Here is a 14,197-nt window from a genome sequence, read left to right on the forward strand (position 1 = left end):
GCAAAAAGACTAAATTTCAGTCTTGAATTGTAGAATATTTTGAATGGAAATTATTACTTTTGCAGAGAATTGGTGTCAACCATTTTAAGAAGGAAGAAGTATTGGTTAGCAGTTCTCATTTGAATTACATTTCCAGTGAAGTGTTAGTAAGCAGAAAGTCTCAACACAGTAGAAGCATTTAAGTTGACTCAGCACAAATGGCACTTTGCCCTCCTCCATCCTCCCTTCAAAGGGGGCTGGTGGGGAAGGAAACTTTCTATTGGTAATGCACACAGGTCCTGTCTATCATTTCTACGTCAAAGACATAGCGTGTAAGTCACCAACTGTAGAGCCAATTAGAGCAAATTTTGGGGTCCCTCATTCTTGGGAGAGCTACTTGAGATGGAAATTATGCCCCAGATTTTCAGTTGTGTTTTTTCACTTCAAAAGAAATTCCTGAATTAAGCTATTCCCCATAGTTTAGAAGCTTTTTTAAAAAAAGAGTTACTTCATTTTTGTATTCCTCCTGAAAATGCCTAAAACTACAGCAGGAAAAATTCTAGACTCCTTGATTTTTATGCAGATGATTTAAACCAGATGATAATAACCTTTTTATGGAAGCAGTACGTTTATTTAGCCCCCAGGGACCTGAGATCCCCAGTGCTCCAGAGGAGACGCTCTGCAGAAGAATGTGTGTGTTCCAGGAAAGGGAGTGGGTCTTCTGGTGGCAGCTGCCACTGTGCGGTTATATAGGGCCAGTTAGATAGAGGCTGATTGGCCAGCTAAAAAATGCTGATTAAAACACAAAAAAACTTAGCGTTTGCGGTGCTCTTCTGTCCCACTGGAACCTCTAATTTTCCAAGAGAGATGACTTAGATAGGATTGAAACTGTCAGTATACAAAATCTTTTCATATATAATGTTCTTTCTGTTTATTTATAATGTGTCCAGTGTTTTCCCTTAAATTCCACGTTAATCCTCTTATTTTGTTCTCTAGATACTGGGTTTGGTGTTTTCTATGGTCCTGTATTGCCAGATCGGGAACAAATGAATCTGTGGATGTGTCAAGCTGTCGCCAGTCAAACCCCTTTAAAATGTTGCTTTGGCTTTGTAAATTTAAATATGTAAGTGCTATATAAGTCAGGAGCAGCTGTCTTTTTAAAATGTCTCAGCTAGCTAGACCACAGATACCTTCTAGACATATTGAACATATTTAAGGTTTGAGGGATATAAGGGAAAATGATATGAATGTGTATTTTTACTCAAAATAAAAGTAACTGTTTATGTTGGTGCTTTTCTATGTCTGATCCTTGTGTTCAGGTGGTACAGTGCTTAAAATGTTCTTCTGGAGCCACCCAGTGGAATAATCATCTCCAAGCTGACAGGGCCACAGATAGTTAAGACAGTGGATCTGGGGTTTTTCAGAAATGATACTCTTTTATGTGACGTATCAACCATTGGTGATACGATTGAATGAAGTCTAAAATGATCCAGGTAAAAGAGTCACCATCTCTTTTCTATTTATGTCACAACTACTAACAGTATCTCTCTTTTGCTGCATGTCTATTGTAGGAACAAAAAGGTCTGAGTGCCCAACACCCAGCCATTGCTTCTCTGGTACCCGTCTGGATCTTCCTCTCAGACACGACAGTTATAACATGTTTTTCTTTCTAGTTCTCAGAAATATTTAACATTTTTGCTTTTTATAGAAGTATAATATATAGACAATAAAGTCAATTCTTAATGTATAGCTCTGTGAATATGTGTACATCTGTGTAAGGACTAAGATCAGAGTTGGGCACAGTGGCTCATGCCTGTAAGCTCAGCTACTTGGGAAGCTGAGATAGTAGGGTCTCTTGACCCCAGGAGTTTGAGACCAGCCTGAATAATAGTGAGGCCCCCATCTCCAAAAAAAAAAAAAAGAAGGTACAGAATATTTCTAGCACACCAGGATGCTCCTTCATGCCTCCTCTCAGTAGTGGGCTGTATTTGGCTCACACCGACTTGCTGAGCAGATTGTACACATATACACAAAAGTTTTGTACACAAAGTTCTTCCCAACTTTGTGTTCAGTAACATGACATTGGTACCTTGAAATCTACCATGCTCGGAGTATTTATGCCATAGATACCGACAAATGCTGTGAATTCAGGGCTTTTCTTTCTTTTCTTTCTTTTTTGGAGAGCTGGTTGATAAACATTTACCAATACACTGCCCCTCTCTGTAAATACTTCCCTAAAGGTAACCACTTTTCTGACTTCTGTGACATAGAAGTCTGTGTCATTTTGCCTGTTCATGAATTTTCTCTAAATGGAATAATAAAGTGTGCACCCTGGCTTCTTTGGCTCAACATTTTGTGTGTGAGAATCAACCATTTGTTGCATGTAGCTATGGTTTATTCTAATAGCTATGTAGCATTTCATTGTGTATGAATATATCACAATGTGTATATCCATTCTTCTGTTGATGGGTATATAGTTTGTGTTCAGTTTGTCATATTATAAATAAAGCTTCTATAAGCATTCTTTTATATGTCATTTGGAACATATATGTACTCATTTCTGGCTATATATGCAGGAGTAGAACTGCTTTGCATACATATGTTTACCTTTAATACATTCTGTCAAGAAATTTTCTAAAGTTCCTTTTTTTTGAGACAGAGTCTCACTCTGTGGCCCAGGCTGGAGTGCAGCGGATATCTCAGCTCACTGCAAGCTCCGCCTCCCGGATTCACGCCATTCTCCTGCCTCAGCCTCCCAAGTAGCTGGGACTACAGGCGCCCACCACCACGCCCAGCTAATTTTTTGTATTTTTTAGTAGAGATGGGGTTTCACCATGTTAGCCAGGATAGTCTCGATCTCCTGACCTTGTGATCCTCCTGCCTTGGCCTCCCAAAGTGCTGGGATTACAGGTGTGAGCCACCGCACCTGGCCTTTCTAAAGTTCTTGTGCTAATGTATGCTGATACTAGAAAAGTATAATAGACTCAGTCGCATCTTCTGAGGAAGAGAAATATTATGGAAGGTAGTTCTTGTCAAGCTGATTAGAGTGGCAGCCAAGCAGTAGGAAACTTGGGGGAGCTTTGGGCTGGGTTAGGCACCCTTATTCTGTGCTTCCCTATTAGTGATAAAAATAGTGGCTAGGTGAGGTGGCTCACACCTGTAATCCCAGCCCTTTGGGAGGCTGAGGTGGATGGATCACAAGGTCAGGAGATCGAGACCATCCTGGCTAACACGGTGAAACCCCGTCTCTACTGAAAACACAGAAAATTAGCTGGGTTTAGTGGTGGGCGCCTGTAGTCCCAGCTACTCAGAAGACTGAGACAGGAGAATTGCTTGAACGCGGGAGGCAGAGCTTGCAGTGAGCTGAGATCACCTCACTGCACTCCAGCCTGGGTGACAGAGCGAGACTCCATCTCAAAAAAAAAAAAAAAAAAAAAAAAAGCTATCCTTCTTTGAGTACATGTCATCTTCCAGGAACAATACCCAAATCTATGCTTTTATTAACTTTTTTTTTTTTTTTTTTTGAGACGGAGTCTCGCTCTGTCGCCCAGGCTGGAGTGCAGTGGCCAGATCTCAGCTCACTGCAAGCTCCGCCTCCGGGTTTATGCCATTCTCCTGCCTCAGCCTCCCGAGTAGCTGGGACTACAGCCGCCCGCCACCTCGCCTGGCTAGTTTTTTGTATTTTTTAGTAGAGATGGGGTTTCACCATGTTAGCCAGGATAGTCTCGATCTCCTGACCTTGTGATCCTCCTGCCTTGGCCTCCCAAAGTGCTGGGATTACAGGTGTGAGCCACCGCACCTGGCCTTTCTAAAGTTCTTGTGCTAATGTATGCTGATACTAGAAAAGTATAATAGACTCAGTCGCATCTTCTGAGGAAGAGAAATATTATGGAAGGTAGTTCTTGTCAAGCTGATTAGAGTGGCAGCCAAGCAGTAGGAAACTTGGGGGAGCTTTGGGCTGGGTTAGGCACCCTTATTCTGTGCTTCCCTATTAGTGATAAAAATAGTGGCTAGGTGAGGTGGCTCACACCTGTAATCCCAGCCCTTTGGGAGGCTGAGGTGGATGGATCACGAGGTCAGGAGATCGAGACCATCCTGGCTAACACGGTGAAACCCCGTCTCTACTGAAAACACAGAAAATTAGCTGGGTTTGGCGGTGGGCGCCTGTAGTCCCAGCTACTCAGAAGACTGAGACAGGAGAATTGCTTGAACGCGGGAGGCAGAGCTTGCAGTGAGCTGAGATCACCTCACTGCACTCCAGCCTGGGCGACAGAGCGAGACTCCATCTCAAAAAAAAAAAAAAAAAAAAAAAAAAAGCTATCCTTCTTTGAGTACATGTCATCTTCCAGGAACAATACCCAAATCTATGCTTTTATTAACTTTTTTTTTTTTTTTTTTTTGAGACGGAGTCTCGCTCTGTCGCCCAGGCTGGAGTGCAGTGGCCAGATCTCAGCTCACTGCAAGCTCCGCCTCCCGGGTTTATGCCATTCTCCTGCCTCAGCCTCCCGAGTAGCTGGGACTACAGCCGCCCGCCACCTCGCCTGGCTAGTTTTTTGTATTTTTTAGTAGAGATGGGGTTTCACCGTGTTCGCCAGGATGGTCTCGATCTTCTGACCTCGTGATCCGCCCGTCTCGGCCTCCCAGAGTGCTGGGATTACAGGCTTGAGCCACCGCGCCCGGCCTATTATCTCATTTTTAATCACCATATCCTTATAAGGTAGGTACTATTATCATTCCCATTTCACAGGTAAGAACACTGAGGCTCAGAGGAGATAGATAACTTTGCTCAGAGTCCATTAGTAATTGGCAGAACAGGGAATCAAACCCTGTCAAATGTGTCCCAAACCCTGACTGTTGATCATGTTAGCTTTCCCATAATAAAGTTATCAATAAACTTGCCATATTTTATTATAATTACCCATTCATGTGTTTGCCTCTGTTAGCATCCTCAAACTCTTTGAAGGCATTGATTGTTTTTTCTTTGTCTTTATGTCTCCAGTACCTATTCTTGTGCTTGGCATGTAATAGATACTTAACAAATTGTAGCCAAAAATAATAGATTTATTGAGAGCATACTGTATGCCCACATATATTCTAACCACTTTACATAGAGTCACTCATTTAATTCAGAACAGTCCTCTTAGTTTTATACTATTACTAGACCAATTTACAGATAAGGAAAGCAGGGCTTGGACAGATTAACTTTTTTTAGGTCATGTAGCTAGTAAGTAGAGGAGTTGTAATGCAGTCTAAGCGACTCAAAATCCATGCTTTTTACATCATATCATTTTGTCATATTGTTACAGTGTTATTGGGCTAGATAAGAAAATGAATATTAACATGTCTTTTGCATGATGTCGGGTACATATTGCAGGCTTAACAAATATTATATAGGATCAATGATATAAAGAACTTGTATCAGTCAGGGTTGACAGAAAAATAAAAACCCTCCAGCTATTTCAAACAATGAAAAAATTATACAGGGAACTCCTATATTAGTCAGCTTGGACTGTCATAACAAAATACAGCTGACTAGGTAGCTTAAACAACAGATTTTTTTTTTCTCAGAGTTCTGGAGTCTGAGAAGTCAAGGATCAGGGTGCTGGCCTATTCAGTTCCTGGTAAGGGCTCTCTTCCTGACTTGCAGTTGAACTTCTTGCTGTGTCTTCACAAGGTAAAAAGAGAGAGAGTGTCTGCGCTCTGTTGTGTCTTCTTATAAAGACAATAATCCTATCAGTCCAGGGTTCCACCCTTATGACCATATTTAACATTAATTACTTTCTTACTCCAAATACAGCCACAGTGGGGGCTTCAACATACGAATTTTAGGGGGAAACAATTCAATCCACAGTAACTGCTTACAGAGGTGATGGAAAAAGTAAGAAGCCAATTAGGAGGCAAGGTAAACCAGAGATTAGCAACAGTAGGGGTTGCTACTACCCTTAGGACTGGAGAAACAGAGATCATGTTACCAGACCCCAGGATCCACGGCTGCCTTGTGGAAGATGAGCCATGGCTTGGATTCCAGAGAAAGACTGTCTAACAGGAACAGGAGCCATGGAGACTTAGCACTCATTATCAGAAGAAGAGAGGACAGAGAGAAGTGCCCTGGCTTCTCTTCCTCCCACTTCAGTCTCCTGTCAGACTTCCATTGACTGAGGCCACCTAGAAGTCAGAAAACAAGTGGCCCTAGAAAATATAGTTTCCTCTGACCCAAAGCAGAGCTGAGAATGGCAAGGGCTGGGCTGAGAGCAGACAGAAAGAAAAGACTGTTAGATTAAGTTTAGCTCAAAGATGCCTTCTTACATAGTAAGTTTTACCTAAAGGTTTCTCTGTGCACAGTGAACTGTAACCTAACTGGGTGTGTAAACCAACTATAACCTACTCTTGTGCCAGTCACTCAGTTTTAGTCAGTTAAAGGCAGCCAACTATTCAAACTCCGTTCAAGTAAGGCAAACACAGAACTATAAGCAATCCAGCTGTTTCTGTACCTTACTTCCATTTTCTGTACATCACTTCCCTTTGTGTCCATAAATCTTCCACCACCTGGCTGTGCTGGAGTCTCTCTGACTCCAGTGAATTATTCTTTCCTCAATTAAAGTCTGTTAAATTTAATTTGTCAGTGATTTTTCTTTTAACAAGACTGTAATAGCAAATTGAGAGTTAGAGAGCAGGCAAACAGATCCTGAATTTTTTGAGAAAAGGGTATGAAAATTGCAGAAAGTGTAACTGAGATTTAAAATTATATGAGACGTTTTTGGGATTCTTCCTCTTTTAGCTCAAGTTCACAATATTTTAGGGGTCTAGAAGACTTATAGCAGTTGTTCTTTACTGGAGGGGGGCATTTTGCCCCTCAGGGGATATTTGTCAACGTCTAGAGACATTTTGGTTGCCACAATGGGTAGCAGGGGGATGTTACTAGTATCTAATGGATGGAGGCCAGGAATGCTACTAAACTTTCTACAATGTACAGGTACATGCCCACATGTACCTTATTTAGTCTAAAATGTCAATAATGCTGTGATTGAGAGATCCTGCTTTAGAGAATCACACATGTGAATAACAAAATATCCTTGTTGGAAGACAGTAAAATCCGTGTTAAAAAGTGGATTGGATTGGAGTCGGTCCTAGACCAGGCTCTGACTGCTTGTCAATTTTGTATCCTTCACAAGTCACTCAGTTTCCTCATCTTCAAAGAATACATTTTATTGAAAAGATATTTAAGTTCCCTACCATTACTAGAATCTCTGCATGTACTAACTTCTTAAATGTGTTTGGTTTTCTGCTGTACTTTTAAATGTCAACATTTATTTGCTTATGATAGTTCACCTAGGCTTTAACTTAATTGTTTTCGTACTGAAGGCAATTATGAGAGAAACTTTTACTCTCCTGCAAGATACTAAATTCAGATTTAAGAATAGGCTCATTCTTTACCTTCATGTTTCCAAGGTCAAACCATAATATTTAAAAATATATTAAATTTGATTAAATTACTTAAGGAACATAGCAAGAACAAAATAAAGGTAAACTCTCATCAAATTAATAATTCAGTGTAGATGGAAATGCTGCTTTCAATTCACAGAAATGTAGGAATTATCTTCATTATGCTTAAGACTGTACAATTCTACTAATTTAGATATACAATATGTATATATTAAAGCTTGGCAAATGCTTCTCAAATCTGTCCACTGCTCTGCTTTCCTGTCACTTCCATCCTATCTTCTCTCTCACAATCCAGCCTGAGGTAGGATCATTGCAATTATCTTGTGATGAGTTTTCTATGCTTTTTTTCGTTCTTCATATCCATTTCCCATGGTGCCACAGGAGTGATCCATCTAAAATGCAGATGTTATCATGTTATATTACTCTCTTTCAAGGTTACTCCTCCACTGACTACCAGGTCCTTCATAAGCACCAACTCCACCTTTCCTTGTGATATGGTTTGGCTGTGTCCCCACCCAAGTCTCATCGTGAATTGTAACTCCCACAATTCCTGCGTGTCATGGGAGGAACCCGGTGGGAGGTGATTGAATTATGGGAGTGAGAGGTGATTGATTTATGGGAGTGGGTCTTTCCTATGCTGTTCTCATGATAGTGAATGAATCTCATGAGATCCTATGGTTTTAAAAATGGGAGTTTCCATGCACAAGCTCTCTGCCCACTGCCATCCATGTAAGACATGACTTGCTCCTTCTTGTCTTCCACCATGATTATGAGTCCTCTCCAGCCATGTGGAACTGTAAGTTCATTAAAACTCTGTTTCTTCCCAGTCTCAGGTATGTCTTTATCAGCAGCATGAAAATGGACTAATACAGTATATTGGTTACTAGGAGAGTGGGGCATTGCTGAAAAGATACCCAAAAATGTGGAATGTGGAAGCAACTTTGGAACTGGATAACCGGCAGAGGTTGGAACAGTTTGGAGGGCTCAGAAGAAGACAGGAAAATGTGGGAAATTTTGGAACTTCCTAGAGACTTGTTGAATAACTTTGACAAAAATGCTGATAGTGATATGAGCAATAAGGTCCAGGCTGAGGTGGTCTCAGATGGAGATAAGGAACTTGTTTGGAACTGGAGCAAAGGTGACTCTTGTTACGTTTTAGCAAAGAGACTGATGGCATTTTGCCTCTGTCCTAGAGATCTGTGGAACTTTGAACTTGAGAGAAATGATAAGGGTATCTGGTGGAAGAAACTGCCAAGCAGCAATGCATTCAAGAGGTGATTTGAGTGCTATTAACGGCGTTCAGTTTTATAATGGAAGCAGAGCATAAAAGTTCAGAAAATTTGCAGCCTGACAATGTGATAGAAAATAAAATTCCATTTTCTGAGGAGAAATTCAAGCTGGCTGCAGGAATTTGCATAAGTAACAAGGATCTGAATGTTAAATGACCAAGACAATGGGGAAAATGTCTCCAGGGCATATCAGAGGTCTTCATGGCAGCCCCTCTCATCACAGGCCTGTAGACGTAGGAAGAAAAAATGGTTTCATGGGCCAGGCCCAGGGTTCCCATGCTGTGTTTGGTGCCCTGCATCCCTGCCACTCCAGCCATGACTAAAAAGGGCCAAAGTACAGTTCAGGTTGTGGCTTCAGAGGGTGCAAGCCCCAAACCTTGACAGCTTCCACATGACATTAAGCCTGCAGGTGCACAGAAGTCAAGAATTGAAGTTACTTAACACCACTGCATGAAAGCAGCCTGGAGAGAGGCTGTACCCTGCAAAGCCACAGGGGTGGAGCTGGCAAAGACCATGGGAACCCACCTTTTGTATCAGCAAGACATGGAGTCAAAGGAGATCATGTTGGAGCTTTAAGCTTTGACTGCCCTGCTGGATTTTGGACTTGCCTAGGGCCTGTAGCCCTTTGTTTTGACCAATTTCTTTCATTTGGAATGACTGTATTTACCCAATGCCTGTATCCCCATTGTATCTAGAAAGTAACTAAGTTGACAGGCTCATAGGCAGAAGGCATTTGCTTTGCTTCAGATGAGATGTTGGACTGTGGACTTTTGAGTTAATGCTGAAATGAGTTAAGGCTTGGGGGACTGTTGGGAAGGCATGATTGGTTTTGAAATGTGAGGACATGAGATTTGGGAGGGGCTGGGGGCAGAGTGATATGGTTTGGTCGTGTCCCCACCCAAATCTCATCTTGAATTGTAACTCCCACGATTCCCCTGTGTCATGGGAGGAACCTGGTGGGAGACGATTGAATTATAGGGGTGGGTCTTTCCTGCTCTGTTCTTACAAATAGTGTATGAGTCTCACAAGATCTGATGGTTTTACAAACAGGAGTTTCCCTGCACAAGCTCTCTCTTTGCTTGCCACCATCTGTGTAAGATGTTACTTGCTCCTCCTTGCCTTCCATCATGATTGTGAGGCCTCCGCAGCCATGTGGAACTGTAAGTTCATTAAACCTCTTTCTTTTGTAAATTTTCTAGTCTCAAGTATGTCTTTATCAGCAGTGTGAAAATGGACTAATATGTCCTGCTCTTCTTCAGACCCTCTTCCATATGCACCCCGTGAGCCTTTAACTTCTACTCTTATCCCTTCACATCTTTGCCATGTTGCTCCCTATGCCCAGAATGACTTTCATATTTATGTTGTTGGATTCCTTCAAGGTCTAGCTCTGATGTCACCCACTCTATGAAGCTTTTCTGAATCCATTCAGGATAAAAATAATTTTTTATTTATTTATGTTTTTCATAGCATATTATATTAAAATATCACTTATCCTAATATATATGGCTAGCTTTTTGTTGAATTTTATTATAAACTCCCTAAGTACTCCTGAGCTGCTGAATTGAACTTTTACCCCAGAGGCTAGCATGGTACCTAGAATATACTGGCAGCTCAATAAGTATGTATTATTAACATCATAGTACATTTGCAGAATGGTATCCATTTTTATTTTATAAAGATATTCCATTGAATGTAGATATTTTATTTATAATTACAATAACAATAACTGATACATGTAGCATAGTACTTATTATATGTTTGGCACTATTCTAAAGAATTCATGCATATTAACTCATTCAGTTCTCGCAATAATTCTATTATTAAAGTTATGCTTATTTTACAGATAACAAAACTGAATGCAATGAAGTTAAGTAAGTTGCTCAAAATTAGTAATGCCAGGATTCAAACTCTGCTACTGATTTGAACAGGAGGCAGGAAAATACTGGGCCCTCTGGCCCTAAATGAGAACTTTACTTCCCTGTTTTCCCACCTGAATGTTGCCTTTTGGCCCGGCATGCCCCCTATCCTGTGCCCATAAGAACCCCAGACCCCAAACTCAGCTCACACACACACAGAAGAGAGAAGCATCTGAACATCGAAAGGAGAAGAAGCAGCTGGACATCAGAAACTGTGGTAAGAGAGGAGTTTGGCTGAGCTCTAGGGGAAGACTGCCTTCATATTCCATCCCCTTTTCAGTTCCCCATCCTGCTGACAGCCACTTTCACCACTCAATAAAATCTCCACATTTACCATCCTTCAAGTCGTGTGACCTCATTCCTCTTGGGCACTGGACAAGGACCCAGTTGCGGGTGCAGGAGGCTGTCACACTGACTCTCCACTGAGCTGTTTAACACTTAAGTTGCCTGCAGACAGCAAAGCTAAAACAGCACACTGTAACACATGCCCTCTGGGGCTCTAGAGGCTGTGGACAGCCCCTAGAAGTTGCTGTGGGCTGGTAAGGGGTTCATTCCTGCTGGTGCCCAAAGACACTCACCCCAGCTCCTGCACCCGCTCACCTACATCTTCTCCCTCTTTCAAGGGGTTTGAGCCCTGCAGGCTGAGTAAGCAAGCTAGCCCTTCACAAGTCCCGTGGAGTCAAGGGAATCTGTCTCACTACCCTGGCTTCACAGCTTACATTCAAGCAATAATACCATTTTCCATCTCTTGGAGAAAAGTTGATTTGGCTAAGAAACAGGGTTTTAGATCCTTTTTGAGTAGCTGAATTGCTGAGGATAATACTTGAACATTAGAGTATGTTGACCTGTTGCCATACATCCGAATAAAGTGGTCCCCTTCTACCCATCTTTATATTTTGTGTACACTCCCTTCCTAACATTACTCCCACTATATTTCAGGTTTATTTTCATTCTGCCTCTTTTATCTGATTGGGAACAGCTTGAGGTCAGAAATGTGTCTTTTTTTTTTTTTTTTTTTTTTTTAACTTTGTGACCTACTCATGCACAGTATGGTAACTGACAGATGTTTTCTCAACCAATGTTTATTGGATAAAATGATAAGGAATAGTCCATATATTTTAAAAGAAACTAAAATTGCCACATCCATAAATACAAGTTGGTAAGACCTGTGATTTACCACCAATGGAATTAATTCTAAGAAATGAGATTAGAATATCTTGTCCTTTTTCATGAGAGTTTATTTAGTTACTACTTTAACCTTCTCTTTCTATTACAATAGGTGGTGATTAAGAGCTGTTGAGTATGGAGTCAGATTTGTCAGCGTTCAAAATAATGCCTGTAACATCTAGGTGCTGAGTGATGTTGGGCATGTTACTTAATTTCTCTGTGCCTCGTCTGAAGACCAAGGATAAAAGAAATCTCTATAGGACTGCTGTGAGATTAAATAAGACAAATACATGCAAATTGTTTAGAACATATAGTGGAGTTAGCATTCTGGGTTAGTAGCTATAACATCATTATTATTGTAAAAATAATTACACCTAGAATTAGTATTTAAGTATACAATTAACAATTTTTGGTTTTGATTATGAAGCTTCTTTACACTTCAAAGCAAGTTTAGGCCCATCAACAACTTCATCTTCAAAGCCCTGAGTTTTTGAAATGGATTTTGACAATAACACCTCCCGGAAGGATGCATCTTCTGCTCAGAATCTCTTTCCAAGGCTAATATCCAGTTATCATATCAATAATGGAATAAAAAAGACAGAGAAGGGACAGTGGGCCAGGAACAGAGCCGCATAGAATGACCGACAGTAAATGAAAAGGCATGTAATTTAGGATCGTCCTAATGAGAAACAGCATGCATCAAGACAAGTGGAGCGATAGCACTGTCAGCTTTGCTGGCAAGGTGACCCCCAAATAAGTCATGTCTATTTAATACAATGTGAGCATCAGTTGTGGCAGCGCCAAGAGCAACAACTAACTAAGGCAAACACAACATTGCACCTGGCTCACAATATCTCCAAGAGTAATTTGTGATGCTATTTCAAGTGATTCCAATAGAACATGTTGTTCTCTGCAGAAATCATGCTTTTGGAAAACAGGTTAGGGTTCATGGCAAAATAGAGATGAAAATTATCTGGAATGTTATAAACAAGCAAGAAATTATTAGGAAGCTTATAACTGAAAGCCATGATAACTGGCAATTGGGCTTTTTTAATAACCAAAATAATACTTAATATAGAAACATACAAGTCAAGCAAACGAAGCCCAATAAGTACTCAGAAATAAAATATGTATCAAATGTGTGTAATGAGTAATAGGATGTGACCGGTACTGGTTGAATTGAGAACAAGGGAGTCTCCTGGGTTTGGAAGCTGGAACTGTGGCTTCTAAGACAGCCTGTGGACCTGGCTCTGTGTGATGCTGGCTGACTCCCCAATACCTTTTTTTATCCTCATTAATTATCCCTCAGTGGTTCAGAATTTTTGACTTTGGAAAGCACTTTCAAAAGATCTAAAAATCTAAAAATCCTCAGATAAAATGAATGAGTTTCTGATGGAAGAGCCAACTTTCTTTCCTGGGAAGCATCCAGCCATAAAAGATCTAAAAATATCTTAGAAACACCATATATTTGAAAAATGGAAGCAGAAATTTTATTTTTCTTACTACCCAGCTTACTCTCATATGTAATTATTCTATATCTTTATGGTCAAATTTTAGTAATGTTGGTCCTAAAGATCTGGGAAACTTATAATATTTCACTCAGAGGAAGTAAAAGAAGGAAAGGCAGTTGAAATTATTAGATCACTAAGTCTCAAAGAAAAATGGCCATTTAATAAGAGTTTTCTTAAGCTGATAGGTTACATTGCAATGTTGGATTATCTGTTCTTGCAAAAAAAAAAACGAGGTGGAAAGATAATTTAAATTCCTTATGTAATTAACCCAATCCTCAATGGAAAATGAAAGACTTTGGTATGTGGAAGAGGAAACTGGTACAGGAATCAATTTATTTAGTAGATGTCAGCTACCTGTCAGGCTCAAGGCTAGGCACTTTTCATGGTTTATCCCAAGGAAATATGTCAATACAATGCCAGGATTGCACCCCTAGACATTTTGAATTAATTAGTGAGTATAATGTACAGCTGAGGCTGAGAACCACTGACTTTTGGGTGTTCCTTGAAAGCTAGTTTATTCTCCCTAGTACCTTTTTTCTTGTGCTGTTCAATTCCATAAATTTTCTTAGGCACATTTCTTTAAAGCACCTGAATGCTACCTACGGTAACAGGATAACCTTGAAACATACCCAGTAATTCTTAAATATTTTCCGCTCTTGAACCTGTGTACAAACCTCACAAATTCAAGGTTAGTCATTGCTGTAATTTGAATGTGTTTCCCAAAGTTCATGTGCTAGAAACTTAATCCCTAATGCAACAGAGTTGAGAAGTGGGACCTTTCAGGGGTGATTAGGTTGTGACGGCTGAGTGTGGAAAAGCTCACTCAAACTCAAAATGACTTTTCTATTCCTCACTCTACAACAACAATCAACACAGAAGACCTCTGTGAACA

General features: G+C 40.5%; 1 protein-coding gene across 1 annotated transcript in view; it reads left to right on the forward strand.

Annotated features, from left to right (window-relative positions):
* Positions 1 to 1,268, forward strand: part of TSPAN8 (tetraspanin 8) — a 33,178-nt gene extending 31,910 nt beyond the window's left edge. The window contains exon 8 of the mRNA XM_033221268.1: positions 976 to 1,268. Coding sequence (XP_033077159.1) covers positions 976 to 1,029 — 54 coding nt within the window. The 3' untranslated portion in view covers positions 1,030 to 1,268. The remainder of the gene's footprint in view (positions 1 to 975) is intronic.
* The last annotated feature ends 12,929 nt before the right edge of the window (positions 1,269 to 14,197 follow it).

The sequence above is a fragment of the Trachypithecus francoisi genome, unplaced genomic scaffold (assembly GCF_009764315.1).
Source record: "Trachypithecus francoisi isolate TF-2019V2 unplaced genomic scaffold, Tfra_2.0 Lachesis_group11, whole genome shotgun sequence".
Classification (NCBI taxonomy): domain Eukaryota; kingdom Metazoa; phylum Chordata; class Mammalia; order Primates; family Cercopithecidae; genus Trachypithecus; species Trachypithecus francoisi.